Below are 27,973 nucleotides of genomic sequence, written 5' to 3'. Positions count from 1 at the left end.
CCTATACTCGTAACCCAACAACCCCCCCTTTAACCTTACTTTTTAGGACACTACGGGCAATTTAGCATGGCCAATCCACCTAACCCGCACATCTTTGGACTGTGGGAGGAAACCGGAGCACCCGGAGGAAACCCACGCACACACGGGGAGGACGTGCAGACTCCGCACAGACAGTGACCCAGCCGGGAATCGAACCTGGGACCCTGGAGCTGTGAAGCATTTATGCTAACCACCATGCTACCGGTTGAGTGGGTTTGTGATCTGTAGCCCTTTCGGGATCTTGTCTGCTTTCTTGCATCTTTGTAGAAACTTAATGTCAGTGTCTATATGCGCGATCTTCCTGGAGATCCTGTCCACTTTAAGCCAGCAGTTTGTGGTGTCGATGGTAGCCATGATGTGGAGATGCCGGCGTTGGACTGGCGTGAGCACAGTAAGAAGTCTTACAACACCAGGTTAAAGTCCAACAGGTTTGTTTCAAACACTAGCTTTCGGAGCACTGCTCCTTCCTCAGGTGAATGAAGAGGTATGTTCCAGAAACATATACATAGACAAATTCAAAGATGCCAGACAATGCTTAGAATGCGAGCATTTGCAGGTAATCAAGTCTTTACAGGTCCAGAGATTGGGGTAACCCCAGGTTAAAGAGGTGTGAATTGTCTCAAGCCAGGACAGTAGGATTTGTCTATATATATGTTTCTGGAACATACCTCTTCATTCACCTGAGGAAGGAGCAGTGCTCCGAAAGCTAGTGTATGAAGCAAACCTGTTGGACTTTAACCTGGTGTTGTAAGACGTCTTACTATTATCCTGGTATGACAAAACAAGCTGAGTAGCCATAGCCACCCCCCCCCCCACCCCCCACCACCACCATTATAAAGTACATGGCAATTTACCAAGTAAATAAAATCCTTAAATTCAAGTGATATTTCAATCAATCCCTTATGTTAAATTTACGCAATGTTTATGTTGAACGCGATGGTGAAATATCAACTCATCCCTCTCAATAGTGGATTCTGAATAGGGAGATTGCGTGCAAATGCACTTTAGCAAGGGCTGGGTTTTAAGTTATATTTATCTTACCCCACGGTGAAATTTTATTTTAGAAAGGAAAGGCAGGTTCAGCTGAGCAAAGAGCAACTGCCTTGATGGCTTATTGATCAAGTGGAATTATTTGATGGCCATAAAACGATCTGTACGATGCCCTTTTGCAAAAGGCTTGGCCTGAGCTGGGGAGGAGAAAGGCAATTCAGAAATATTGCAAAGACCTATAAATCTAACAAATCTGGCAGCACAGCACCTGTTTTTTAGGTGCAGTCTGACCTACTAAGTTCCCAGCATGGGGGGCAGGAAGCACACACATATTTCCATGTCACATTGAATGAGAAGGAATAGGCGCCAAAGGCGCACGCCTGAATTAGACTTTATTTGCATGTGCAAATAAGACCAACACCTGTTTGAGGCTCCCAATACAAGACAGGTTCACCCTGAGGGAGCTGGTGCCAGCATCATCTGCATTCTCTAAATCCATACCCTGGGACCACCTGTTACAAAAATGAAAGTTTTTCAAATTTGATTATTTGAAAGTAGAGCTGGGAGGAGCAGGAATGTTCCCTCCAACCCATTGTTTAATTAAAGCTCATTATTGTTTCTGGCACCTACTATACCCCGTCCCCACCACTACCACCCACAAACATAGCATCTCCCTTAACCCTCAAACTTCTCGATACACCCACAATCTCTGATCCCAACCATACCCTCTACCCCCATCTGAGCCTTTAATCCTGATGTTCCTCAGCCAGAGCTCCGATCCCCCTCCCCAAGGTGATCCTTCCTCCCCATACTGTCTCCAATCTCAATCCCTGTTACAGTACAAAGGGTTATTAATAGCAACAAAATGTATTGCCTTATATTAATGACAGAGCTGCTCTAGTCTCAAGAATAGACATCCTTGCACTATTTGGGGGCTCTGGAATGCTTCCTGTGTTGGAGCTTGTGCAGTAACTGGCATTACTGCAGCAGATCTGTGATGTTGAGAGCTTTATAGAACCATTAGAAAGGTTATGTTGCAGAAAGAGTCCATTCAGCCCATCATGTATGTGCCAGCCAAGAAAAGAGGAAAAAGAAACTAACCACTCATTTTAATCCCACTTTCCAGCACTGGTCCACAACCTTGCAGGTTATAGCACTTCACATGCAGATCCAAGTACTTTTTAAAATTAGTTGAGCATTTTGGTCTCAACCACCAACTTAGGGAATGAATTCCAGATGCCCACAGTCTCTGGGTGAAAGGTTTTCCTTATGTCCCTCTAATCCTTCTACCAATCACCTTAAATCTATACTCCAGGTAATTGTCCCCTCAACTCGGGGAATTCTCTACCACAGAACGTTGTTGGGGCCAGTCTGTTGGATATATTCACGAGGGAGCTGGACATGACCCTTGCGGCTAAAGGGATCATGGGGTATGGAGAGAAAGTGGGAATGGGATACTGAATTTGAATGATCAGCCATGATCATATTGAATGGTGGTACAGGCTCGAAGGGCCAAATGGCCTACTCCTGCACCTATTTTCTATGTTTACCACCCAGTCGCACCCTTCTTTGATTCAAGTCCCTGTTATAGCCACAACATCATATTTCTACATGGCAATGTGCACCTGTGACTCACCAATCTTATTTACCACACTATGTAACCCTGAAAAGAGACGTTATTACTTTCTCCCTTACCGTGACCCCACCTATTAACTTTCTCCCTTACCCTGACCCCACCTATTAACTTACAGCTCATTGTTCTAGTGCATTAATCTTTCCCAGTATTCTGTGTACCTTGGTGTTCCACTTTGATCTTATTCCCTGGTTCTCACACCCTCGTCAAGTTGGTTTAAACCTTCCCTAATCGCACCAGAAAATTGCACCTCAAGGAACTCAGTCCTTATGCAAACCGCTCAGCCTATGCCGGTCTCATCGCTCCCAGAATTATTCCCAATGTCCCAACAATCTAAAGTTCTCCCCCAATCCATCTTTCCAGCCACATATTCACCTGCTTTATCCTCCTGTTTTTATAGTCAGCTATGTATAGTATTGGGAATAATCCGGAGATTACCACTTTTAAGGAGAGAGAAGGGAGCTAACGTTTGAGACTCAAAATGAAATGAAAATGAAAATGAAAATCGCTTATTGTCACGAGTAGGCTTCAAATGAAGTTACTGTGAACAGCCCCTAGTCGCCACATTCCGGCGCCTGTTCGGGGAGGCTGTTACGGGAAATGTCTAAAGCATTGACAAAAAGTCCTCCAGACTCAAAACGCTGGCTCCCTTCTCTCTCCATAGATGCTGTCAGACCTGGTGAGATTGTTTTTGTTTCAGATTCCAGATCCGCAGTTATTTGTTTTTCTACTACTTCTGAGGTTCTGCTTGCTAATTTCCTACAGAGAGCTCCCTAAATTCTGACTGCAGAACCACACCCTAATTTTGCCTATGTTGTTCCTACCAACATGGATCACGACTGGCTGTTCACCCTCCCTCACTGAATGCCCTACAGCTGCACAGTGACATCCTTGACCCTCTAACCAGGAAGGCAACATACCATCCTGGATTCAGGTTTGTGGCCACAGAAACTACTGTCTATTCCCCTAACTATTGAATTATCTATCTCTATTGCTCTTCCAGTCTTCCTTCTACCCCCTGTACAGTTCACCCACCCCTGGTGCCATGAATTGGATCTGGCTGCACTCCCCAATTGAACCGTCACGCCCATCTGTATTCAGAGCTGCAGAAATGCCTGCATTACCCACCTGTTCCTGTTTGACCATCTGGTGGTCATTCATTCCCTCTTCCTCCTGCATACCCTGAAACTGCTTGGTGACCACATCTATAAATGTGCTATCCTGAATGGTATCAATGGCTTGGTTGAGTGGGCAGAGAAGTAGCAAATGTAATTCAATCCAGAAAAGCGTGAGGTAATATATTTGGGGAGAGCAAACAAAGCAAGGGAATACTCAGTAAACGGGACAATATTGAGTGGAGTTGAGGAAATAAGAAGCCTTGCAGCGCATGCCCACAGGTCGTTGAAAGTGAAGGGCTGGTGGATAAGTTGGTCAGGAAAGCATATGGAATGTTTCCCATTATTGAGTGTGGCATTGAATACAAAAGCATGTCATGATGGAACTGTATAAAATGCTCATTAGGCCACAGCTGGGACTTTGTGTAAAATTCTGGCCATCACATTGCAGAAAGGACATTATAAGACCATAAGACCATAAGACATAGGAGTGGAAGTAAGGCCATTCGGCCCATCGAGTCCACTCCGCCATTCAATCATGGCTGATGGGCATTTCAACTCCACCTACCAGCATTCTCCCCGTAGCCCTTAATTCCTCGCGACATCAAGAATTTATCTATCTCTGCCTTGAATTATCGCTCTATAGAGAGTGCAAAGGAGATTTACAAGTATGTTGCCAGAGTTTGAAAATTGCAACAATCAGGAGCAGTTGAATAGGCTAGGGTTGTTTGCCTAAAAACAGAGGAGGCTAAGGGGTGACCTAATTAAGGTGTTAAAAATTATGAGGGGCCGAGAGTGGGTAGACAGGAAAGCCTTGTTCCCCGAGGTGAGGGGCCAATTACCTAGAGTATAGATTTCAGGTGATTGGTATAAGGATTAGAGGGGCATAAGGAAGACCTCTTTCACCCAGAGACTGTGTGCATCTGGAATTCATTGCCTAAGTTGGTGGTTGAGGCAAAAATGCTCAACTAATTTATAAAGGTACCTGGATCTGCATGTGAAGTGCTGTAACTTGCAAGGTTATGGGCCAAGTGCTGGAAAGTGGGATTAAAATGAGTGGATAGTTTCTTTTTCCTCTTTTTTGGCTGGCACATACACGATGGGCTGAATGGACTCTTTCTGCAGCATAACCTTTAGATGTGGCCCCTAGTTCTGGACGTCCCCAATTTCGGGAACATTCTTCCCACATCTGGCCTGTTCAGTCCCATCAGGATTTTATGTGTTTCTATGAGATCCCCTCTCATTCTTCTAAATTCCAGTCAAATCAAGCCCAGTCGATCCGCTCTTTCTTCATATGTCAGTCCTGCCATCCCAGGAATTAGTCTAACTTTTGTTAGTCACGCCCAATAGCATTAATGCCCTTCCTCTAAGAGATCAAAACTGCACACAATACTCAAGGTATGGCCTCACCAAGGCCCTGTAGAACTGCAGCAAGACATTCCTACTCCTATATTCACCAACTCTCACGCTGTGAAGGCCAGCGTGCCAGAAGCTTTCCTCACCGCCTGCAGTACCTGCATGCCAATCTTCAGCGACTGTTCAACCATGACACCCAGGTCCCATTGTACTTCCCCTTTTCTTAAACTGCCACCATTCAGATAATAATCTGCCTTCCTGTTTTTGCCCCCAAAGTGGATAACCTCACATTTACCCACATTATATTGCATTTGCCCACTCAGCCAGCTTGTCCAAGTCAGCCTGCAGCCTCTTTGCATCCTTCTCACAGCACATACTGCCACCCAGCTTAGTGTCGTCTGCAAATTTGGAGATATTGCATGCATTTCCTTTGTCCAAATCATTAATGTATATTGTGAACAGCTGAGATCCCAGCACTGAACCCCGTGGTACCCCACTACTCACTGCTTGCCATTCTGAAAAGGACCCGTTTATTCCCTCTCTGCTTCCTGTCTGCCAACCAGTTCTCTATCCACGTCAATACATTACCCCCAATACCATGAGCTTTCATTTTGTTCACTAATCTCTTGTGTGGGACCTTATCAAAAGCCTTTTGAAAGTCCATGTACATAACAGCCAGTGGTTCACCCTTGTCCACTCTACTGGTCACATCCTCAAACAATTCCAGAAAATTTGTCAAGCCCTTTCGTGAATCCATGCTAATTTAGACTGATCCTTTCCCCGATTTCCAAATTCTCAGTTATTTCATCGTTAATAATGGACTCCAGCACTTTTCCCACCACCAATGTCAGGCTAACCGGTCTATAATTCCCCATTTCCTCTTTCCCTCCTTTATTAAAAAGTGGGGTTACATTAACTTAGGAATGAGGTGGGCCAAGTGAGTCAAATGTCAGGAGGAGAACATTTAGGGGACAGTGATCATTGTATCTGGGGCTGTTTAGCACACAGGGCTAAATCACTGGCTTTGAAAGTAGACCCAGGCAGACCAGCAGCAAGGTTCGATTCGCGTAACAGCCTCCCCGAACAGGCGCCGGAATGTGGCGACTAGGGGCTTTTCACAGTAACTTCATTGAAGCCTACTCGTGACAATAAACAATTTTCATTTCATTTTTATCATAATGTTTAGGTTAGCAGTGGAAAAGGACAAAGAACAATCCAGAGGAGGAATAACTAACTGGTGGAAAGCCAACTTTAATGGGGAAGGAAAGAATCTTGGCCAAATAAATTGGACTCAAAGGCTGGTAGGAAAAACAATGGGTTACCTTCAAAGAAGAGATCATTCAGGCACAGTCAGGGTGTATATTCCCAAGAAGGGGGAAGGCAGGGCAAACAAATCCAGAGCTCCGTTGATGACAAATGAGATAGAAATTAAGATAAATAAGAAAGATTGTGCTTATGACGGATGTTAGGTGGACAATGCAACTGAGAAATAAGCTGAAAACAAAAGGTTCAGAGAGTAAGTGAAAAGGCAAGTGAAGCAAAAAGAGAATGTAAAAAGGGATTGACACCTAATATAAAAGAAAATCCCAGGTCTTCAATCAGCATACAAACAGTAAAGGGCAGCTAAATGGAAGAGTCGGACCAATTAGGGACTAAAAAGGCCAATTATCCAGAGAGACAGGGTATTAAATGAATACTTTGCATCTGTCTTTACCAAGAAAGAAAATGCTGCCCAGGCCACGGTTAAAGAGGAGGCAATTAATACACTAGAGGGATTTAAAATTGACAGGGAGTGGGTGTTAGATAAACTGTCTGTACTTAAAAGTTGATAAGTAATCATGATTGAATGAGGTGGACTTCCGGTGGCAGTTATGCAGCAATAAGCCACACATGTGGGAGCTCCCGTTTTAACGAGATTTTTCAGCTCTTTTAAGAGCCCAAAACGGAAATTTTTCGACGTCTCCCGGTGGGGGAAGGTGTGCTGAACGACTTTCCCTGCAGTCCATGACTCGAACTCGGAGTGGAAAGGTGGAAAAAACAGCAGCAGCTCCTCAGGAAAAACGGGGGAAGGGATCCAAGATGGCCACCGACAAAGCTCCAGGGGAGTGGAGACTCTGGGCCCAGAAACAACAAACTGATCTCCTGCGCTGCTTTAAAGAATTCAAGGATGAAGTACTGAGCTCTCTGCAGGAAACAAACAGAAGGCTGTCAGAGATTCAGTCCACCCAGGGTGCTGCCATCAAGAAGTTGCAGACGCAGGCCATTGAACGAGAGGAGGAGGCCGTGGTCCTCGTGAGTAAGGTGGAGGGGCACGAAGCACTCCACAAGAAGTGGCAGGAACGCTTCGAGGAGCTGGATCACCGCATGAGGCGGAAAAACCTGCGGATCTTGGGCCTTGCGGAGGGGCTGGAGGGATCGGACCTGACAGCCTATGTGGCTGTAATGCTGGGTTCGCTAGTGGGGGCCGGGTCTCTCCATCTGCCCCTGGAGTTGGAGGGAGCACACAGAGTACTGGCCAGGAGGCCTAAGGAGAATGAACCCCCGCGTGCGGTGCTGGTGAGGTTCCACCGGTTCAGTGATCGGGACTGCGTGCTGCGCTGGGCCAAGAAGGTGAAGAGCAGCAATTGGGAGAATGGGGTAGTGCGGATCTACCAGGACTGGAGTGCGGAGGTGGCTAAGCGGCGGTCCGGATTTAATCGGACGAAAGAGGTGCTTTATAGAAAAAAGATAAAGTTCGGAATGTTGCCGCCCGCGCGCCTGTGGGTAACTTATTCGGACCGGGACCATTATTTCGATTCCCCGGAGGAGGCGTGGGCCTTCGTGCGGACGGAGAAACTGGACTTAAACTAGGGGTTGGGGGTTGCGAGGTCGGCTGTAAGATATTAGTGCTGGATTCGGCTGTTGCTGTGTTCTCTTTTTCTTCTGTTTTTTTCTTCTTGTTTTAGTACTTTTGCAATTTTGATATGGTTATTTACGGAGGGGTTGTTCTGCTATGTTTTTGTTTTTGTGCTTGGGGCATTGTTTGGGCTGTGTATCTTGCGGGGAGGGTCGGGGGGGTATGTTGTATTCTATGTCGGAGTGGGGGTATGGAGGGGGGCTGATATTTGGGAGCTGCGTCAGAAGGGTGTGGTGGGGCAGGGCGAAAGCGCGGGCTTTCCTCTGGTTTCCCGCGCTGCGGGGCTGGGGGGGCGGAGATGGTGACGGGGGAGGTGGGGCCTTAACTGGTTCTTCCCCGCGCTGGAGCGGTGCCAGGAGGAGGGATAGATTGGGGGATGATCCCACTTCGGGAGGGGTCGGGCTATTGGCGGGAGTTTCCGGGGTCAGCAGAAGTTAGCTGACCCACGGAAGTACAATGGAGGACGGTTCGCGGCTGGGAGGGTTCCTAGCCTGGGGGGGAAGGGAGGGGGGGAAAGGGGAATACCGGGTTGCTGCTGGTAGGGTCAAGAAGGAGCTGGTGGGGGCTGGGGGGACAGAGGTGAGGGGTTGTCGCTATGGGGACAGGGTCGAGCAGGGGACGCTGGCCTGGGGCGGGCAGTCGACGGGCTATGGCTAGCCGACGGGGGAGGGGGGCGGGACGCCCTCTGATCCGGTTGGTCACCTGGAATGTGAGAGGGTTGAATGGGCCGGTGAAGCGGTCAAGGGTACTGGCTCACCTGAAGGGGCTAAAGGCGGATGTGGCAATGCTTCAGGAGACCCACCTGAGGGTGGCGGACCAGGTCCGCCTGAGGAAGGGATGGGTGGGGCAGGTTTTCCACTCGGGGTTGGATGTGAGGAACCGGGGAGTGGCGATTCTGGTGGGGAAAAATGTGTTGTTTGAGGCATCGGAGGTGGTGGCGGATAAGGGGGGTAGGTATGTGATGGTTAGGGGCAGGCTACAAGGAGAGAAGGTGGTACTGGCTAGTGTGTATGCCCCAAATTGGGACGATGCGGGCTTTATGAGGCGTATGTTGGGACGGATCCCGGATCTGGAGGCGGGAGGTCTGATCATAGGGGGGGACTTTAATACGGTGTTGGATCCTTCACTGGATCGGTCCAGCTCTAGGACGGGTAGGAGGCCGGCGGCAGCCAAGGTACTGAGAGGGTTTATGGATCAGATGGGTGGAGTGGATCCATGGAGGTTTGTGAGGCCGAGGGCACGTGAGTACTCTTTCTTCTCCCACGTACATAGGGTCTACTCTCGGATAGATTTCTTCGTGGTGAGTAGGGGACTGATTCCGAGAGTGGAGGAGGCCGAGTATTCGGCCATTGCAATCTCTGACCACACTCCGCATTGGATAGAGTTGGAAATGGGGGAGGTGCGAGACCAACGTCCGTTGTGGCGGTTGGATGTGGGGTTGTTGGCGGAGGAGGAGGTGTGTAGGAGGGTCCGGGCAAGTATTGAGGGGTACCTTGAGGTGAATGATACAGGGGAGGTTCAGGTGGGGATGGTCTGGGAAGCCCTGAAGGCAGTAATTCGTGGGGAGCTGATATCCATCCGGGCACACAGGGAGAGGAGCGAGAGGACTGAGAGGGATAGACTGGTGGGAAAGATGCTGGAGGTGGACAGGAGGTATGCAGAGGCACTAGAGGAGGGACTGTTGGGGGAGAGGCGCAGCCTGCAGGCTAAATTTGATTTGCTGACCACTAGAAAGGCTGAGGCACAGTGGAGGAAGGCACAAGGGGCAGTGTACGAACATGGTGAAAAGGCGAGTAGGATGCTGGCTCATCAGCTCCGTAAGCGGGATGCGGCTAAGGAGATTGCTGGAGTGAGAGACAAGAGTGGGAATGTGGTGCGGAAGGGGGTAGAGGTGAATGAGGTCTTCAAGGACTTTTACGGGGAACTGTACCAGTCGGAGCCAACGGGGGAGAGGAGGGGAATGGAGAGGTTCCTTGACAGGCTTTCTTTCCCGAAGGTGCAGGAGGAGAAGGTGGAGGGACTGGGTGCGCCGATTGAGCTGGAGGAGCTAGTTAAGGGGATCGGGCAGATGCAGTCAGGGAAGGCACCGGGGCCGGATGGGTTCCCGGTGGAATTTTATAAAAAGTTCGTGGACCTAGTGGGCCCCTTGCTGGTGCGGACACTCAACGAAGCGTGGGAAGGGGGGACTTTGCCCCCGACGATGTCACAGGCGCTGATCTCGTTAATTTTAAAGAAGGACAAGGACCCCCAGCAGTGTGGTTCATACAGGCCCATATCTCTCCTCAACGTGGATGCTAAGGTGCTGGCAAAAATCCTGGCCATCAGGATAGAGGACTGTGTGCCAGGGGTTGTGCATGAGGACCAGACAGGTTTTGTGAAGGGAAGGCAGCTGAACACGAATGTGCGGAGATTGCTGAATGTCATTATGATGCCGGCGATTGAGGGGGAGGCAGAGATAGTGGTGGCGCTGGATGCGGAGAAGGCCTTCGATAGAGTGGAGTGGGGGTACCTATGGGAGGTGTTGGGGAGGTTTGGATTTGGTGAAGGGTTCATTAGATGGGTAAGGCTGCTATATGAGGCCCCGATGGCGTGCGTGGCCACGAATAGGAGGAGGTCGGAGTACTTCCGGCTTTACCGAGGGACCAGGCAGGGTTGCCCCTTGTCCCCCTTGTTGTTTGCACTGGCAATCGAGCCGCTGGCGATGGCATTGAGAGATTCAGAGAGGTGGAGAGGCTTGGTGCGAGGTGGAGAGGAACATAGGGTGTCGTTGTATGCCGACGACCTGTTACTGTATGTGGCGGACCCGGTGGGAGGGATGCCGGGAGTGATGGAGTTACTAGCCGAGTTTGGGACCTTCTCAGGTTATAAATTAAACTTAGGCAAGAGCGAGGTGTTTGTGGTGCACCCTGGAGACCAGGAGGAAGGAATTGGAAGGCTCCCGCTTAGGCGGGCAGGGGAGAGCTTTAGGTACCTGGGGGTGCAAGTGGCCAGGGACTGGGGGACTCTCCACAAGCATAACTTTACCAGACTGGTAGATCAGATGGAGGAGGAGTTCAGGAGGTGGGACATGCTGCCATTGTCGTTGGCGGGGAGGGTGCAGTCCGTCAAAATGACAGTGCTTCCGAGGTTCTTGTTCCTTTTTCAGTGCCTGCCCATATTTATCCCCAGGGCCTTCTTTAGGAGAGTGACCGGCAGTATTCTGAGCTTTGTGTGGGCACATGGAACTCCGAGATTGAGGAGGGTATTCCTGGAGCGAGGAAGGGATAGAGGCGGGCTGGCGCTGCCCAACCTTCTGGGGTACTATTGGGCAGCCAATGTGTCAATGGTGCGTAAATGGGTGATGGAGGGGGGAGGGGCGGCGTGGAAAAGAATGGAGATGGCGTCATGTAGAGGTACAAGCCTGGGTGCCATGGTAACGGCACCGTTGCCGCTCTCCCCCAAGAGGGTTACCACGAGCCCGGTGGTGGCGGCGACCCTAAGAATCTGGCGACAGTGGAGACGGCATCGGGGGGAAACAGGGGGCTCGATGGAGGCTCCACTGGGTGGCAACCATCGGTTCATCCCGGGGAACACGGATGGGGGATTCAGGGGATGGCAAAGGGCGGGCATCAGCAAATTGAGGGACCTGTTTATTGGCGGGAGGTTTGCGGGCCTGGGGGAACTGGAAGATAAATTTGGCCTTCCCCAGGGGAACATGTTCAGATACCTGCAGGTAAAGGCGTTTGCTAGGCGACAGGTAGAGGGATTCCCTTTGCTGCCCTCGCAGGGGACGATGGACAGAGTGCTTTCGGGGGTGTGGGTAGGAGAGGGGAAGGTGTCTGACATCTATAAGGTAATGCAGGAGGTGGAGGAGTCGTCAGTGGAGGAGCTGAAGGCTAAATGGGAGGAGGAACTCGGGGAGCAGATAGAGGATGGGACTTGGGCGGAGGCCTTGGAGAGAGTCAACTCCTCCTCCTCATGTGCGAGGCTTAGTCTCATCCAATTTAAGGTGCTGCACCGGGCCCACATGTCCGGGACTAGGATGAGTAGGTTCTTCGGGGGTGAGGACAGGTGCACCAGATGTTCGGGGAGTCCTGCGAACCACGCCCATATGTTCTGGGCATGCCCAGCACTGGAAGAATTCTGGAAGGGGGTGGCGGGGACGGTGTCGAGGGTGGTTGGATCCAGGGTCAAACCAGGGTGGGGACTCGCGATTTTTGGGGTTGGGGTGGAGCCGGGAGTGCAGGAGGCGAAAGAGGCCGGTGTCCTGGCCTTTGCGTCCCTAGTAGCCCGTCGAAGGATTCTGTTACAATGGAAGGATGCAAGGCCCCCCAAGCGTGGAGACCTGGATCAGTGACATGGCGGGATTTATAAAATTGGAAAAGGTCAAATTTGCCCTGAGAGGATCAATACAAGGGTTCTATAAATGATGGCAGCCTTTTCTGGACTTCCTGGCTCAGAGATAGGTAACTGGGTCAATAGCAGCAGCAACCCGGGGGGGGGAGGGGGGGGGGGGGGGGGGGGGGGGGTGCATTATTGTAGTGTTTATTCTGTAACTTTATAGTGTGTTAATTTGCGTTGTTGTTAAAATGCTGGGTTGTTCATGGGGATGGGGCGAATGTATATGATTGTTAATATTATTGTTATTTTCGGTATTTTACTAAGGTGCGTTATTGTTGTATAAAATCAAAATTTCTCAATAAAAATTATTTTTTTTAAAAAAATGATTGAATGAGGTGCATCCAAGGATACACAGCAAAGTGAGAATGGAAATTACGGCGGCACTGATCATAAATTTCCAGCCTTCCTTACCCTCGGTTAGTCCCAATAGGCTGGAAAATTGCAAATAGTACACCCTTGTTCAAAAGGTGTGTAAAGATAAGCCCAGCAACTACAGGCCAGCCACTTTAACTGGTGGTGTGGAAACGTATGGAAACAATAATTTGAGTCAAAATTAATCATCATATAAACAAATGCAGGTTATTTAAGGAAAGCCAGCACAGGTTTGTTAAGGGAAAATCTTATTTAACTAATTTGCTGGAATGTTTTGAAGAGGTAACAGAGAGGGTCATTGAGGGCATTGCTGTTGATGTGTTGTACATGGACTTCCAAAAGGCGTTTGACACAGTGCCGCACAACAGACTTGTGAGCAAAGTTGTAGCTCATGGACTAAAATGAACAGTAGCAACATGGCTATGAAATTGGGTGAGTAAGAGAAAACACTGGAGTGGTTAATGGATGGTTTCTGAGCTGGAGGAAGGTTTGTAATTGAATTTCCCAGGGGTCAGTGGTCGGATCCTTGCTCTTCCAGATATATATTAATGGCCTAGACCTTGGTGTACAGGGTATAATTTTAAAATTTTGGGATGATATGAAACTTGGAAACATTGTGAACGGCTGGGAGGATAGTGTAGAATTTGAAAAGGACATAGGGAGGTAGGTGGGATGGGCAGACAGGTGGCAGAAAAAGCTCAATGCGGAGAATAGTAGATTATAATAATCTTTATTGTCACAGGTAGGCTTACATTAACACTGTAATGAAGTTACTGTGAAAATCCCCTAGTCGCCACATTCTGACGCCCGTTCGGGTACACACAGAGAGAACTCGGAATGCCGAAATTACCTAACAGCACGTCTTTCGGGACTTGTGGAAGTAAACCAAGGCACCCGGAGGAAACCCATGCAGACACAGGGAGAAGATGCAGATGCCACACAGACTGTGACCCAAGCCGGGAATCGAACCTGGTACCCTGGAGTTGTGAAGCAACAGTGCTAACCACTGTGCTACCATGCTGCCCAGAGTACAAGAACAAGGAGGTTATGTTAAACTTGTCTAAGACCTAGCCTCAGCTGAATTATTACATCCAGTTCTGCAATTTTTATTTTATTCATTCAGGGGATATGAGCGCCGCTGACTGGACCAGCAATTAGTGCCCATCCCTAACTGCCCTTGAACGGAGTAGTTTGCTAGATCGTTTCAAAGGGCATTTAAGAATCAACCACTTTTCTATGGGTCTGGAATCACATGTAGGCCAGATCAGGTAAGGGTAGCAGATACCTGTCCCTAAAGGACATTAGTGAACCAGACGGTTTTTTACGACAATCGTCAATGATTTAATGGTCATCATTTGACTTTTAATTCCAGATTTATTTTGTTGCATTCAAATTTCATCACCTGCCGTTGTGGGATTCGAACTCAGAGCATTAATCTAGTCCAGTGACAATATCACTACGCCACCACCTCCCCATAAGAGAATTAGAGAAAGTCCAGATATGCTTCACAAGAATGGCTCCAGGGATGAGGAACTTAGTTATGAAGATAGACTGGATAAATTTGTTTCTCTTAGAAAAAAGAAGGCTGGGAGGTGATTTAATAGAGACATTCAAAATCATGAGGGGTTGGTACAGAGCAGACAGGGAGAAATTGTTCACACTAGCTGAAGCATCAAGTACAAGAGGGCTTAGATTTAAAGCAGCACGAGGAAAAAACTTTTCATAATTGGAATGGTTCTGGAATGGACTATCTAAGAGTGTGGTGAAGGCTGGTTCAACCAAGGCAGTCAAAATTGAATTAGGTTATTATCTGAAAAGGAAGAATATGCAGGAGTGCAGAGGAATGGTACTAGTTGAATTGCTCATTTGGACAGCAAGCTCAGGCTCGGTGGTCTGAATGGCCTCCTTCTGCACCTTTAATAATTTAGAACTCACATTTCAGGTGCAGTGAGAGTACCTTGCACCCCACTCCCACACATCCAAAAATGGATTAATCTGAAATTCGACCCCAGTAAGTCTTATTTTGCTTTGTTTGTCTAGGGAGGATTGTGGCATTTGTGAACAATTTTGCTCATCACAAATTGCTGTTTTTTTTAGGCGTTAATAATGATGGGTGCCTTTACTTTTCCAGCAAGTTGAGGGTCAATGTGACATATGGAGATGAAATAGCTCCTATTGATAATTTTACTGGAAATTTGAGTAAGGAGGAAATTAGCCCTTAATCACAGAATCATCGGATTTACAGTGCAGGAGGCCATTCGGCATCGAGTCTGCACCGGCCCTTGGAAATAGCACCCCACTTCAGCCCACACCTGTAACCCAGTAACCCCACCTAACCTTTTTCGACACAAGGGCAATTTAGCATGGCCAATTCACCTAACCTGCACATCTTAGGACTGTGGGAGATGTAGATGGCATATGTGAACACTGCACCTGGACATGGAGAGATTGTGCTGGTGGGTGCCAAGGTATGCTGGAGAACAAACGCAATGATCAGGGACGAAATTATCCCCTACCCGGCGGGGCGGGGGGTCCCAGCGTAGCGGAGTGGCGCCAACCACTCCGGCGTCGGGCCTCCCCAAAGGTGCAGAATTCTCCGCACCTTTAGGGGCTAGGCCCGCGCCGGAGTGGCTTCCGCTCCACCGACTGGCGCCAAAACTGGTGCCAACGGCCTTTGGCGCTACGCCGATCAGCATCAGGGCTGGCCAAAAGGCCTTCGTCGGTCGGCATGAGTCCACGCATGTGCCGGAGCGTCAGCCGGCGCATGTGCGGTGGAGGGGGTCTCTTCCGCCTCCGCCATGGTGGAGGCCGTGGCGGCGGCGGAAGAAAAAGAGTCCCCGCACGACACTGGCTCACCCGCCAATCGGTGGGCCTCGATCGCGGGCCAGGCCACCGTGGGGGCACCCCCCGGGGTCCGATCGCCCCGCGTGCCCCCCCAGGACTTCGGGAGCCCACTCGCGCCGCCAATCCTGCCGGCACAGAGGTGGTTTAAACCACGTCAGCGGGAGAGGCCTGACAGCGGCGGGACTTCGGCCCATCGCGGGCCGGAGAATCGCCGCGGGGGACACGCTGATCGGCAGGGCGCGTTTCCCACTCCTGCTGATTCCCGGGTGGCGGAGAATTCCGGCCACAGCGGGGACAGGATTTACGCCGGCCCCGGGCGATTCCCCAACCCTGCGGGGGGTCAGAGAATTCCGCCCCAGTTGTGGGGAGGATGCAAGGTGCCAGCTGCTGACCTGTTGTGAGGGTCCGAGGTCGGGGGGTGGCAGGCAGAAAAAAAAATAGGGGGCAACACGGTAGCATTGTGGATAGCACAACTGCCTCACAGCTCCAGGGCCCAGTTTCGATTCCGGCTTGGGTCACTGTCTGTGCGGAGTCTGCACATCCTCTCCGTGTGTGCGTGGGTTTCCACCGGGTGCTCCGGTTTCCTCCCACAGTCCAAAGATGTGCAGGTTAGGTGGATTGGCCATGATAAATTGCCCTTAGCGTCCAAAATTGCCCTTAGTGTTGGGTGGGGTTACTGGGTTATGGGGATAGGGTGGAGGTGTTGACCTTGGGTAGCGTGCTCTTTCCAAGAGCCGGTGCGGACTCGATGGGCCGAATGGCCTCCTTCTGCACTGTAAATTCTGTGATAAATTCTATGAAAACCGGAGCACCCTGAGGAAACCCACGCAGACACGGGGAGAAGGTGTAGACTCCGCACAGGCAGTGACCCAAGCCGGTAATCGAACCTGGCTTCTTGAAGCTGTAAAGCAACTGTGCTAACCACTGTGCTACCGTGCTGCCATCTGGTTAAAAATATAAATACCTGGTCCAAAAATTCCAAAACTGTTCACTCTTTGTAGAAAACTGTTGTTTCAAAAACTCAGATGTGCTAATTCACGACAACAAAGGTTTCCCTGGAACACCATCATGTGAAATTTCTGTGTACTCCATATTACTCTCAGAGATTTGTTTCCCCCTCATCTCTATTTTAAATGGGTGAACCCTTAGTTTTAAACAGCGACCCCCAGTTCTAGATTCTCCCACAGGAGGAAACATTGTTCTAACCCCTTTGAAATACATGACTGTTTTATAACATCCCACAAAAGGCACTTTCACGCAAAAGCATTTCTCCAGTGCATGGTCAGAGGGAATGAATCTCTTGTGATAGTTAAGTACCTCTGTATATTGGGACTTGCAGTTGCTCACTGATTAATACAAATATACAAATAAGGAGCAGGAGTAGTCCATTCAGCCCCTCGAGCCTGTTCCGCCATTTACTAAAATCAATGCTAATCTGATTGTAACCTCACGTCCGCATCTCATCTACCCCCAATAACCTATTACCACCTTGCTTACCAAGAATCTATTTCTGCTTAAAAATATTCAAAAACTCTGCTTCGGCTGCCTTTTCAAGGCGAGAGTTCCAAGGACTCACAACTCTCAGAGAATTGTTTCCCCCTCAGCTCTACTTTGAATGGGTGAACCCTTAGTTTTAAACAGCGACCTCTAGTTCTAGATTCTCCCACAAGAGGAAACATCCTCTCCACATCCACCCTGTCAAGATCTCTCAGGATCTGATATCTTACAACGATAAACCCAATGAAAAGTCAAGGCCTCAACTCCTCTGAAAAAGTTGCCTGTTGCCAAGGTTAAATTTATTATTAATCAATTTATTGAATTTTTTCAAAGCTGAGATAGATAGATTTTTGATAGACAAGGAGGTCAAGGGTTATGGGGGGCAGACAGGAAAGTGAGACCACAACCAGATCTGCCATGATCTTTCTGAATGGTGGAGCAAATTCAAAAGGCCAAATGGCCTTCCCCTCCTCTTATGTTCCGATGAAAATCAGAGGACGAGATTATCTGGCCGCCCTGTGGCGTATTTCTCAGCGGTGAGCGGGCAGCCCGCCATTGGCCGGCGATGGGGTCTTATGGTCTTGCTGTTGTCAACTATATTTCCCATTGAATCCACCCCACGCCGCCGGAAACCTGAGGAGGGGTGCTCTATCGGCAGGACCGGAAAATCCGGCTGGCAGGGAAGATCTCACCGGTTCTAACCAATATCGGAGTATCCCAGATCGGTCTCTCTGGACCGGTCACTACAGAAATCATCAGTGGGAGACTCTGCAGGAATGACTGAGGCACTTCCTAATGTAAAATGGCAGCCACTACCCACTGAATACTTTTCTGTGCATATTGCAGACGGAGTTACAATCTCAGACAAGTATTAGATATCACTTGCACCATGGTCACAGACTCCTGGATCTCATACAATACAATCCTGGGTTGTCATATTCCAGCTAAAACAAAAGCTGTATCCTTCCTGTCTCACCTGTTTTGAAAGAATGACACTTATTTTTTAAAGAATTAGACAGTGCTGAAGTTTCTCACCTGCTGTAGTTCCATGGAGCCAGCCATCCCGAATTCTCTCCCCAAACCAATTCAAGAGGTCGCTCAGTTTTCCTTTCGAGTGCCTTCAGGAGCTCTCCCTCCCCGGACGAGCCTCAGCTGCAAGTTGGCCAAAGGAGCTTTCTGACGGCGAGTGTGCTCTGCTGCTGTTTCGTACCGCTTCCTGTCTCAGTGTTTCAGGCGAAAGTTTGACGCCTCCAGCTCTCATTACCTGATAAGAGATCTGTGATAGTGACAGCAGCTTCAGGTTGAATGGGGAAGGCAGAACGGTAAAACTGGGCGTGATCAGCCCAAAGCCGCGATGTTGGATCCATTCTCCAAGCTTCATATGCTGTTGAAGTGCGCTGTTGTCATCTGGGCACACTGCAAACACCCATAAATATCAATGTGAAATGACCGGGATTTTTTTTGACTTATGGTGAGCTGCCTTCTTGAACCACTGCAGTGCATGTGGCATAGATACACCCACAGTGCTGTTAGATAATCATAAAATTTACAGTGCAGAAGGGGACCATTCGGCCCATCGAGTCTGCACCAGCTCTTGGAAAGAGCACCCTACCCAAGTCCGCACCACCCTATCCCCATAACCCAGTAACCCCACTAAACCAACACTATGGGCAATTTTGGACATTAAGGGCAATTTAGCACGGCCAATCCAACTAACCTACATATCTTTGGACTGTGGGAGGAAACCGGGGCACCCGGAGGAAACCCACGCACACACGAGTAGAACGTGCAGACTCCATACAGACAGTGATCCAGCTGGGGATCGAACCTGGGACCCTGGAGCTGTGAAGCAATTGTGCTAACCACTATGCTACCGTCCTGCCCTGTTAGGGAGGACCTTCCAGGATTTTGACCCAGCAACAGGGAAGGAACAGCGATATAGTTCCAAGTCAGGACTGAGGGGAACTTGCAAGTTGTGGTGTACCCATACACATGCTGCCCTCATCCTTCAAGATGGTGCAGATCTTGGATTGGAAGGTGCTGACAAAGGAGCCGAGATGGGTTGCTCCAGTATATCTTGTAGATGGTACACACTGCTGCTACTGTGCTTGGATATGGGGGGCAGTGAGTGTTTACAGTGATGGATGGTGTGCCAATCAAGCGGGCTGCAACGTAAGTATTTTTGGAGCTGCACTCATCCAAGCAAGTACAGATTATTCCATCAGACTGCTGATCTGAGCATGTAGACAGGCTCTAGGGAGTCAGGAGGTAAGTTACTCGCCACACAATTCCCAGCCTGATCCACAGTATTTATATGGTTAGTCCAATTCATTTTCTGGTCCATAGTAACCCCGAGAATATTGATAGAGGTGGATTCAGTGACGGTAATGCTATTGAATGTGAAGGGAAGGTGGTTAGATTCTCTCTTGTTGGAAATGGTCATTGCCTGGCACATGTATGGTGCGAATGTTACTTGCCAGTTATCAGCCCAAGCCTGGATATTGTCCAGATCTTACTGCATATGGACATGTACTGCTTCAGTATCTGAGGAATCACGAATGGTGCTGAACGTTGTGCAGTTATCACTGAATGTTTCCACTCTGACCTTATGTTGGCAGGAAGGTCATCGATGAAACAGCGGAAGATGGAGGGGCCTAGGACGCTATCCTGAGGAACTCCTGCAGTGATATCCTGGGACTGAGATGATTAACCTCCAACAACCACTACCATCTTCCTGCATTCACTTGAAAGAGAGGATGGGATGGGTACCGCAGTGGAAGTTGGATTGGAGGGTTTCAAAAAAGTAGCAGTAAATGGTTGGAGTAAGGTGGCTAAGAAAACATTATTCAAAAGTTTGGAGAGAAAGGAAAAGTGGAGTGCAATGAGACATTAAGGAATTTTTTTCCAGGAGGTAATAAATAACATATATTTTGAAGATACTATGGGCCAGGGTTTAGAGAACCCCAAAGTGTATCATAGAGTTCACCTGACCCATAACTTTAACTAGATTTTGGTTATGGAGAGCACAAGGGCCCACTCTACAGGTGTGATGCAACAGAGAACTAAGTATTTTTCAACAAAAACAAGGTTTATTCCATGAATTCAGTTAACATTTTTAAACACACACAGTAAACATCTTAGCAACTATCAACTCAAATATACCCCCCAAAAATATAGTACTCTATAAGTAACCCTTAATCGTTCCTTGCAACATCCATAAGACAAATACCCTCTTTAACACAGAGATCAGGTTTAAATTCTCTACTGAGAGCAGTTAGCACTTTTAGATTAGCAAGTGATTTGAAGGCATTCCTTTCATACAGAGAGAGACCAGAATTACACCTTGTTTCTCAGGATGAAGCTCCCAATCTGCAAAACAAAACCAAACACACCCTGTAGCTGCCAGCCCAAAGCGAAAGTAAAGCAGGCAGACAGCCCAGCTCCACCCACACTCTGATATCACTGCAGCTATTTGATAAACACCCATTTCTTAAAGGTACTCTCACATGACAAAGGTGATAAGAATAACATCCGAGGGTAGAAAAAAGATGAGAATCCTGTGACATTAGGTGGTCGAGTGCTAGGATTGAAGAAGATTGAGGTAGAGATCTTGGATTCATGGACAATTTTGGGTCATAAATGCTGGTGCAGGAAAGAAGATAATGGAAAAGGATGGGGCTTGTTGGGAAGAGGATTTACTAGGTAAAAGTTTAAGTTAATGAGGCTGCAGTTGATGGTAGAACAGAGTCCATATAATCAGCTCCTTAGTCAATTTATGTATCATAGATGCATACGAGTAGGCCATGTTTTTTATTCATTCATGGATGTGGCAAAGCTAGCATTTATTATTCGTCTTTGATTGCCATTGAGAAGGTGGTGGTGAGCTGCCTTCTGGAACATCTGCAGTCCATTTGGTGTAGGTGCATCCACAATGCTACTGGGAGGGAATAAGAGGATTTTAGCCCAGTGACCATGAAAAAATAGCGATATATGTACCAAGTCAATATGGTGTGTGACTTGGAGGAACCTTGCAGGTGGTCGTGTGTGAGTTTAGAAGGTACTATTGAAGGAGCCTTGGCAAGTTGCTGCAGTGTATCTAGTAGGCAGCACACACTGCTGCTACTGTGTGTCGGTGGTCGAGAGAGTAAATGTTGAAAGTGGTAGATGGGATACTGACAAGCCGGTTGATTTATCCTTGATGGTGTTGAACTTCTTATGTGTTGTTGGACGCTCACTCATTCAGGCTGGTGAAAAGTATTCCATCACAATGCTGACTTATGTCTTGTAAATGTTGGACAGGCTTTGGAGAGTCAGGGGGTGAGTTACTCACCACAGAATTCCCAACCTTTGGCCTGTTCCTATAGCCACAGTATTTATATGGCTGGTGCAATACAGTTTCTGATCAATGATAATGATGTTGATAGTGGGGGTTTCACTGTTAGTAATGATATTGAATGTCATGGGGAGATGGTTGGATTCTCTCTTGTTGGAGACCATCATTGCCTGGAACTTGTGTGGCATGAATGACATTTGCCATTTATGTGCTCAAACTTGAACATTGCCCAGGTCTTGCTGCACGTAGGCAGAAACTGCATCAGTAAAAATTGCCCAAGTATGTCCTGTCCAAAACCAGCAGTCTACTCTCGATCAGTAGAAAAGTGATGGAATGTGTCTATGAGCGATGTCATAAGACTGATTTGGTTGGCCTCCAAAAATGACAGCCATCTTCCTTTGTGCAACCATTAAAGAGTTTTCCCCTTGAATTCCATTGACTTAATTTTGCTATAGCTCCTCAATGCCACACTTGTTCAAATGCTTCCTTCATATCAAGGGCAGTCATTCTCAATTTCCCTCTGGAATTCAGTCCTTTGTCCATGCTTGGATCAAGGTTATAATGAGGTATGGAGCCAAGTAGCCCTGGCAGAACCAAAAATGAGCATTGATGAGCTGGTTACTATTGAGTGAGTGCTGTTGATATCATTGCCAATGACACTTTCCATCACTTTATTTTTTGTGGACAGGACGTACCTTGGCAATTATTGGGTAGATGCCAGTGTTTTATCCCAACTGGAACAGCTTGACTAGGGTGTGGCTAGTTCTGGAGAACAAATCTTCAGCACTACAGCCAGGGAGTTATCCCAGAGCCATAGACTGTGTTGTGTCCAATGTATTCAAAGTTTTCTTGATATCACCTGGAATGGATGTAATTTGCTGACAGGACCAGGAGTGGACCATATTGCCTGTCGAGCCTGTCCTGATCATGACTGATCTTGGGTTTCAACTTCACTTTCCTGCCGACTCCCCTTGATTCTGTGAGCATGGGGCGGGGGGGGGGGGGAGCATGCACGTAGAGGGGTGGGGTGAGGAGGGTGTGGGGGGGCATAGGGGATGGAGTAAAGGGAGGTGGTGTGGGGGGGAGGGGATAGGGTGAGGTCGGTGTGGGGGGCTGGTGGTGGAGGGGATGGAGGGGTGGTGTGATCGGGGCAGGGGGAGGTGGGGGGGGGGGGAGTTGTGTTATGTACTTTAAAATGTCCCTTTTCTTTATTCCTACTTATAGTATTTTCAAGAGGTACTTTGAAGACCATAAGACATAGGAGCAGAATTAGGCCACTCGACCAGTCAAGTCTGCTCCGCCATTCAATCATGGCTGATATTTTTCTAATCCCCATTCTCCTGCCTTCACCCCATAACCTCTGATCCTCTTTTTAATCAAGAACCTGTCTGTCTCTGTCCTAAAGATACTCAGTGATTGGGCTCCACAGCCTTCTGTGGCAAAGAATTGCACAGAGTCACCACCCTCTGGCTGAAGAGATTCTTCCTTATCTCTGGTTTAAAGGATCATCCCTTTAGTCTGAGATTGTGCCCTCTGGTTCTAGTTTTTCCTACAAGTGGAAACATCCCCTCCACATCCTCTCTATCCAGGGCTCACAGTATCCTGTCAGCTTCAATGAGACCACCCCTCATCCTTCTAAAGTAAAACTAGTACAGACCCAGGGCCCTCAGCCGTTCCTCATACGACAAACTCTTCATTCCAGGATCATACTTATGAACCTCCTCTGGACCCTTTCCAAGGCCAGCACATCCTTCCTTAGATAGGGGCCTGAAACTGCTCCAAATGGGGTCTGACCAGAGCCTTATACAGCCTCAGAGGTACATCCCTGCTCCTGTATCCCAGCCCTCTCAACATGAATGCTAACATTGCATTTGTCTTCCTAATTGCCGACTGAACCTTGAACAAAGACTCCGGAATTCCTCTGTGCTTCTGATTTTCAAAGCATTTCCCAGTTTAGAAAATAGTCTATGCCTCCATTCCTCCTTCAAAAGTGCAAAACCTCACACTTTTTCATCTGTCACTTCTTTGCCCACTCTCCTATTCTGTCCAAGTCCTAGAGAATTGGATATAATCTGATATCAAGCATCTTCCAAAGGTTTAATTTAAAGGGGAAGTTATGGCAGGAGAGTTTAAAGCCGTGGTTTGCTCGCTGTGCTCCATGTGAGAAGCTGGGAACATTTCCAGTGCCTGGGGCCAGAATGTGTGCAGGATGTGTCTCCACTTGAAGCTCCTGGACAGCCTAGGTTTCGGAGCTGGAGCAGTGGCTGGGGACACTGTGCAGCATCCGCGAGGCGGAGAGTATCATGGATAGCACGTATAGAGAGGTGGTCACACACCATAGCCTTCTACTCCACAGGCAGGAGCTAATGAGTGACCACCGGGCAGAGCAAGAGGGCGACGCAGGCAGTGCATGAATCTCCAGTGCCTATTCCCCTGCTAAACAGATGTACCGCTTTGGATACTGTTGGCCTCTCAGGGGAAAGCAACAACAGCCAGATTTGTTGCACCATGGTTGGTTCTGCTGCAGAGAGGAGTAAAATATGTGGGAATGCAATAGTTATAGGGGATTCAAATGTATGGGGGATAGATAGGCATTTTTGCGGCCGTAATCAAGACTCCAGGATGGTATGTTGCCTCCCTGATGTTAGGGTCTAGGATGTCTCAAAGCCGTTACAGGACATTCCGGAGGGGGATGGCGAACAGCCAATGGTCATGGTACACATTTGTACAAATGACATAGGTAAAAAAAAGGGAAGGAGTTCTAAAAGGAGAATATACAGAGTTAGGAAGAAAGTTTGAGAAGTCGGACTTCAAAGATAGTGATCACAGCATTACTACCAGTGCCATGTGCTAGTCAGAGTAGAAATAGCAGGATGTGGCAGATGAATATGTGGCTGAAGAGATGTTGTGAGCGGGAGGGTATCAGATTCCTGGGGCATTGGGACTGGTTCTGCAGGAGGTGGGACCAGTACAAACTGGATGAGTTACACCTGGACAGGACTAGTGCTGATGCCCAAGAGAGAGTAATTACTAGAGCAGCTGTGGAGGGTTTAAACTAAAATGGCAGAGGGGGTGGGAACCTGTGCAAGGAATCAGAGGAGGGGGAAGCAAGGACAAAAGCAAAAGACAGAAAGTGGAATAAGAAAAATGATAGGTAGAGAAAGCAAGGGCCAGATTCAGCAAGGCCACAATGAAAAATAGTCGGAACAGGACAAGTAGTGTTAAAAAGAAAAGACTGAAGGCTTTGTGACTTAAAACGTGGGGTATTCACAATACTGTGGATGAATTAAGCGTGCAAATAGATGTAAACGGGTATGATATAGTTGGGATTACAGAGACTTGGCAGCTGGGTGATCAGTGATGGGAACTGAACATCCAGTGGTATTCAATATTTAGGAAGGACAGGCAAAAAGAAATATGAGGTGGCATTACATTGCTGGTTGAAGAGGAAAATAATGCAATAGGAAATGCAATGTGGAATCTGTATGCGTAGAGCTGAGAAAGGAGCAAAAAGCATTATATACTGACCCTCAAACTGTGATGTTGGGATTGGCACTAAGCAAGAAATTAGAGACACATGTGATAAAGAAACATCTGTAATTATGGGTGATTTAATCTGCATATAGTTTGGGCAAATTAAATTAGTCACAATACCGTAGAGGAGGAATTCCTAGAGTGAATACGGGATGATTTTCTGGACAGTTATGTTGAAGACCCAACTGGAGAACAGACCATCCTAGGCTGGGTGTTGTGTAATGACAAAGGAATCTGTGCCAATCTAGTTGTGCAACACTCCTTGGGGATGAGCGATCATAATATGACAGAATTTTTCATCAAGATGGAGAGTAACATAATAGATTCTGAGACACTGGAACCTTAATAAAAGAAATTACAATGATATGAGGTCCGAGTTGGCTATGATAAATTTGGAAACATTACCTACTTAAACAGGACGGAAGTGGGTTGGAGACTCTGGAGCGAAGCATTGAGTAGGGCAAACTCCACCTCCTCCTGCACAAGGCTAAGCCTCATGCAGTTTAAAGTGGTGTGAGTACACCTAACCAGAACCCAGATGAACAGGTTGTTACCGGAGGTGGAGGACAAATGCAAGTGGTGTCAAGGAGGCCCGGTCAGCCACGCCCACATATTTTGGGCCTGCCCCAGACTTGTTGGGTTCTGGACAGCCTTCTTCGAGGCAATGTCCAAGCCAGTGGGGGTAAGGGTGGAGCCATGCTCGAGAGTTGCAGCCTTTGAGGTATCGGACCAGCCCAAACTTCATATGAGGAAGAGGGCCAACGCCCTTGCTTTTGCTTCCTTAATTGCCCACTAGAGGATCCTGATCGACTGGCGATCAGCAGCACCACCCATAGCTGCAGACTGGCTGGCAGATCTGTTGGAATTTCTCCATCTGGAGAAGATCAAATACACCATCCGAGGGTCGCATGATGGCTTCCACAAAGCAGGCCATTCATCAGCCTGTTACAAGACCTGTTCTTAGCCAATAATTGATAGGAAGGGAGGGGGGGTGGGTGGGTGGGAGAGTGCATAGGAATCATCAGGACCATATAAAGATTACAGGAACAAGGGGAGGGGGTCAATGGGGGAGAGACCGAAGGAAACAGCAGGAGCGCACCCAGGGAGAGACTGATGAGGGGACCAGAGCCCACAAAGCTATAAGAGCAAAATGAGCGATAGAAAATCCAGCTAGGGCAGAGGAAAAGGCCTAAGACAGGGCCCAAAAATATCAGGAAAAGCAAGGGGGGGGGGGGGGGGGGGGGGAGGAACAAGAGCGGGAGAGGGGGTGCCAAAGAAAATGAACAATGTGTAAATTGTAAATAATAACCATTTCAATCATCTCCTGTACAGTGTACAAATGTAAAATTCAATAAAATTATTTATTAAAAATAATTAAATGATCCCCACCAAAGAGGGGTGCCAACTCCGTTGCAAACGCCATATAGAACTCCGCCGCAAATGCCTTATAGAACTCCGCCAGAAAGCCACCTGGCCCCGGAGCCTTCCCCGACTTCAGCCGCCTCATACTATCAATCACCTCCTTCAGGCCCAGCAGCTCCTCCGATGCTTACCTCCTCTCATCCTACAACCTTGGGAATTCCAAGCCATCCAGGAACTGTCCCATGTCCCCTTCCTCTCCATCTGGCACCGCCATATAAGTTCTCAGTGTGCCCTGGAACATCTTATTACTCTCCGCCAGCTCTGACACTACCTCTCTGCTCTCCGTTCTTATTTTTAAGGTTTCCTTGGAGGCAGCCTACCTCCTCAACTGATGGGCTAGCATGCGACTCGCGTTCTCCCCATATTCGTATTGAACCCCCCCTCACCCTATTTAACTACCCACTGCCTTCCCCGTTGTCAACCTATCAAACTGCCCCTGCAACCTCTTCCTCTCCGCCAACAGTTCTTTCGTGGGGGGCCCGCGTATCTCCTGTCCACCTCAACTATCTCATCCAACAGCCGGACATACTCCTCCCTCCGCCACCTGTCCCTGTGCACCTTAAACAAGATAATCTCCCCTCGGACCACCGCCTTTAATGCCTCACAAAATGTGGCCGACGACACCACCCCATTCTGATTGATTTCCAAGTACTCTCTGAATGCCGACCTCATCTATTCACAGACCCCCTCTTATCCATCGACAGACCCGAACCTCGCCTCCATTCTGGTCTTTGCACCCGCTCCTCGCTGAACCTCACCTCGAGCCAATGCGGCGCACGATCGGATATCACATTCCCATGTACGCCACCTCCACCACCCCCAACAGCACTGTCTGGCTCACTGTAAAGAAATCAATTCTCGAGTACGCCTTATACACATGCATGAACCTCCCTGCCTGGTTCTTAAACCTCGATGGGTCGACCATTCCCATCCACCCCAGAAAACCCTCCCAGCTCCTTTGCCACCCTCAACATTCCCATTGACTTGGGGCATGACCTGTCCATCCTTGGTTCCATCTCGCAAGTAAAATCTGTGCCCCTGATCAATTGGTGCGTATCCAGATTCGGGATCGCTACCAGCACACCTCTCACAATTCCCACATCATCCCAATTCAGCACATGTAGATTAACACCCCCAGCGTCACTTCCAACACCACACTCACTATTACATATCTTTCCCCCCGCCCCCACCCCAGGTCCTGTACTTCCTTAGCTCACTTATTCAGCAAAATGGCCACCCCCTCTGCGACGAATCAAACCCCACGTGGAATATCTGTCCCGACCACCCTTTCCTCAGCCTAACCTGGTCCTTCACTTGGAAGTGCGTCTCCTGTAAGATCACCTCCGCCTTCAAACACCACAAGACCCAGGACCTCTTAATCGACCCATTTAGCCCCTGAATATTCCATGTTACAATTATTATCGGACACTTACACGTCCATTCCCCTCCATTGTCCCCCCCGGCTCTGCATCCTCTAATACCAGCCTAAATTGGGCCCATCCAAGATGGCCCCTCTCTTTGGCCATGACCACGCTTAGTCTCCAACACCCCCTCCCCTCCCC

The 27,973-nt window shown here is 48.5% G+C and overlaps 1 protein-coding gene across 1 annotated transcript in view; it reads right to left on the bottom strand.

The window, feature by feature from the left end:
• Positions 1–18,365, bottom strand: part of trpm5 (transient receptor potential cation channel, subfamily M, member 5) — a 140,945-nt gene extending 122,580 nt beyond the window's left edge. Inside the window, exon 1 of the mRNA XM_038807462.1 lies at positions 18,158–18,365. Coding sequence (XP_038663390.1) covers positions 18,158–18,184 — 27 coding nt within the window. The 5' untranslated portion in view covers positions 18,185–18,365. The remainder of the gene's footprint in view (positions 1–18,157) is intronic.
• Between the last annotated feature and the right edge of the window lie 9,608 nt (positions 18,366–27,973).

This window comes from Scyliorhinus canicula, chromosome 9, assembly GCF_902713615.1.
Source record: "Scyliorhinus canicula chromosome 9, sScyCan1.1, whole genome shotgun sequence".
NCBI classification, from domain to species: Eukaryota; Metazoa; Chordata; class Chondrichthyes; order Carcharhiniformes; family Scyliorhinidae; genus Scyliorhinus; species Scyliorhinus canicula.
The sequence above is the reverse complement of the archived record's forward strand: the minus strand, read 5'-3'. Positions and strand labels throughout refer to the sequence as shown.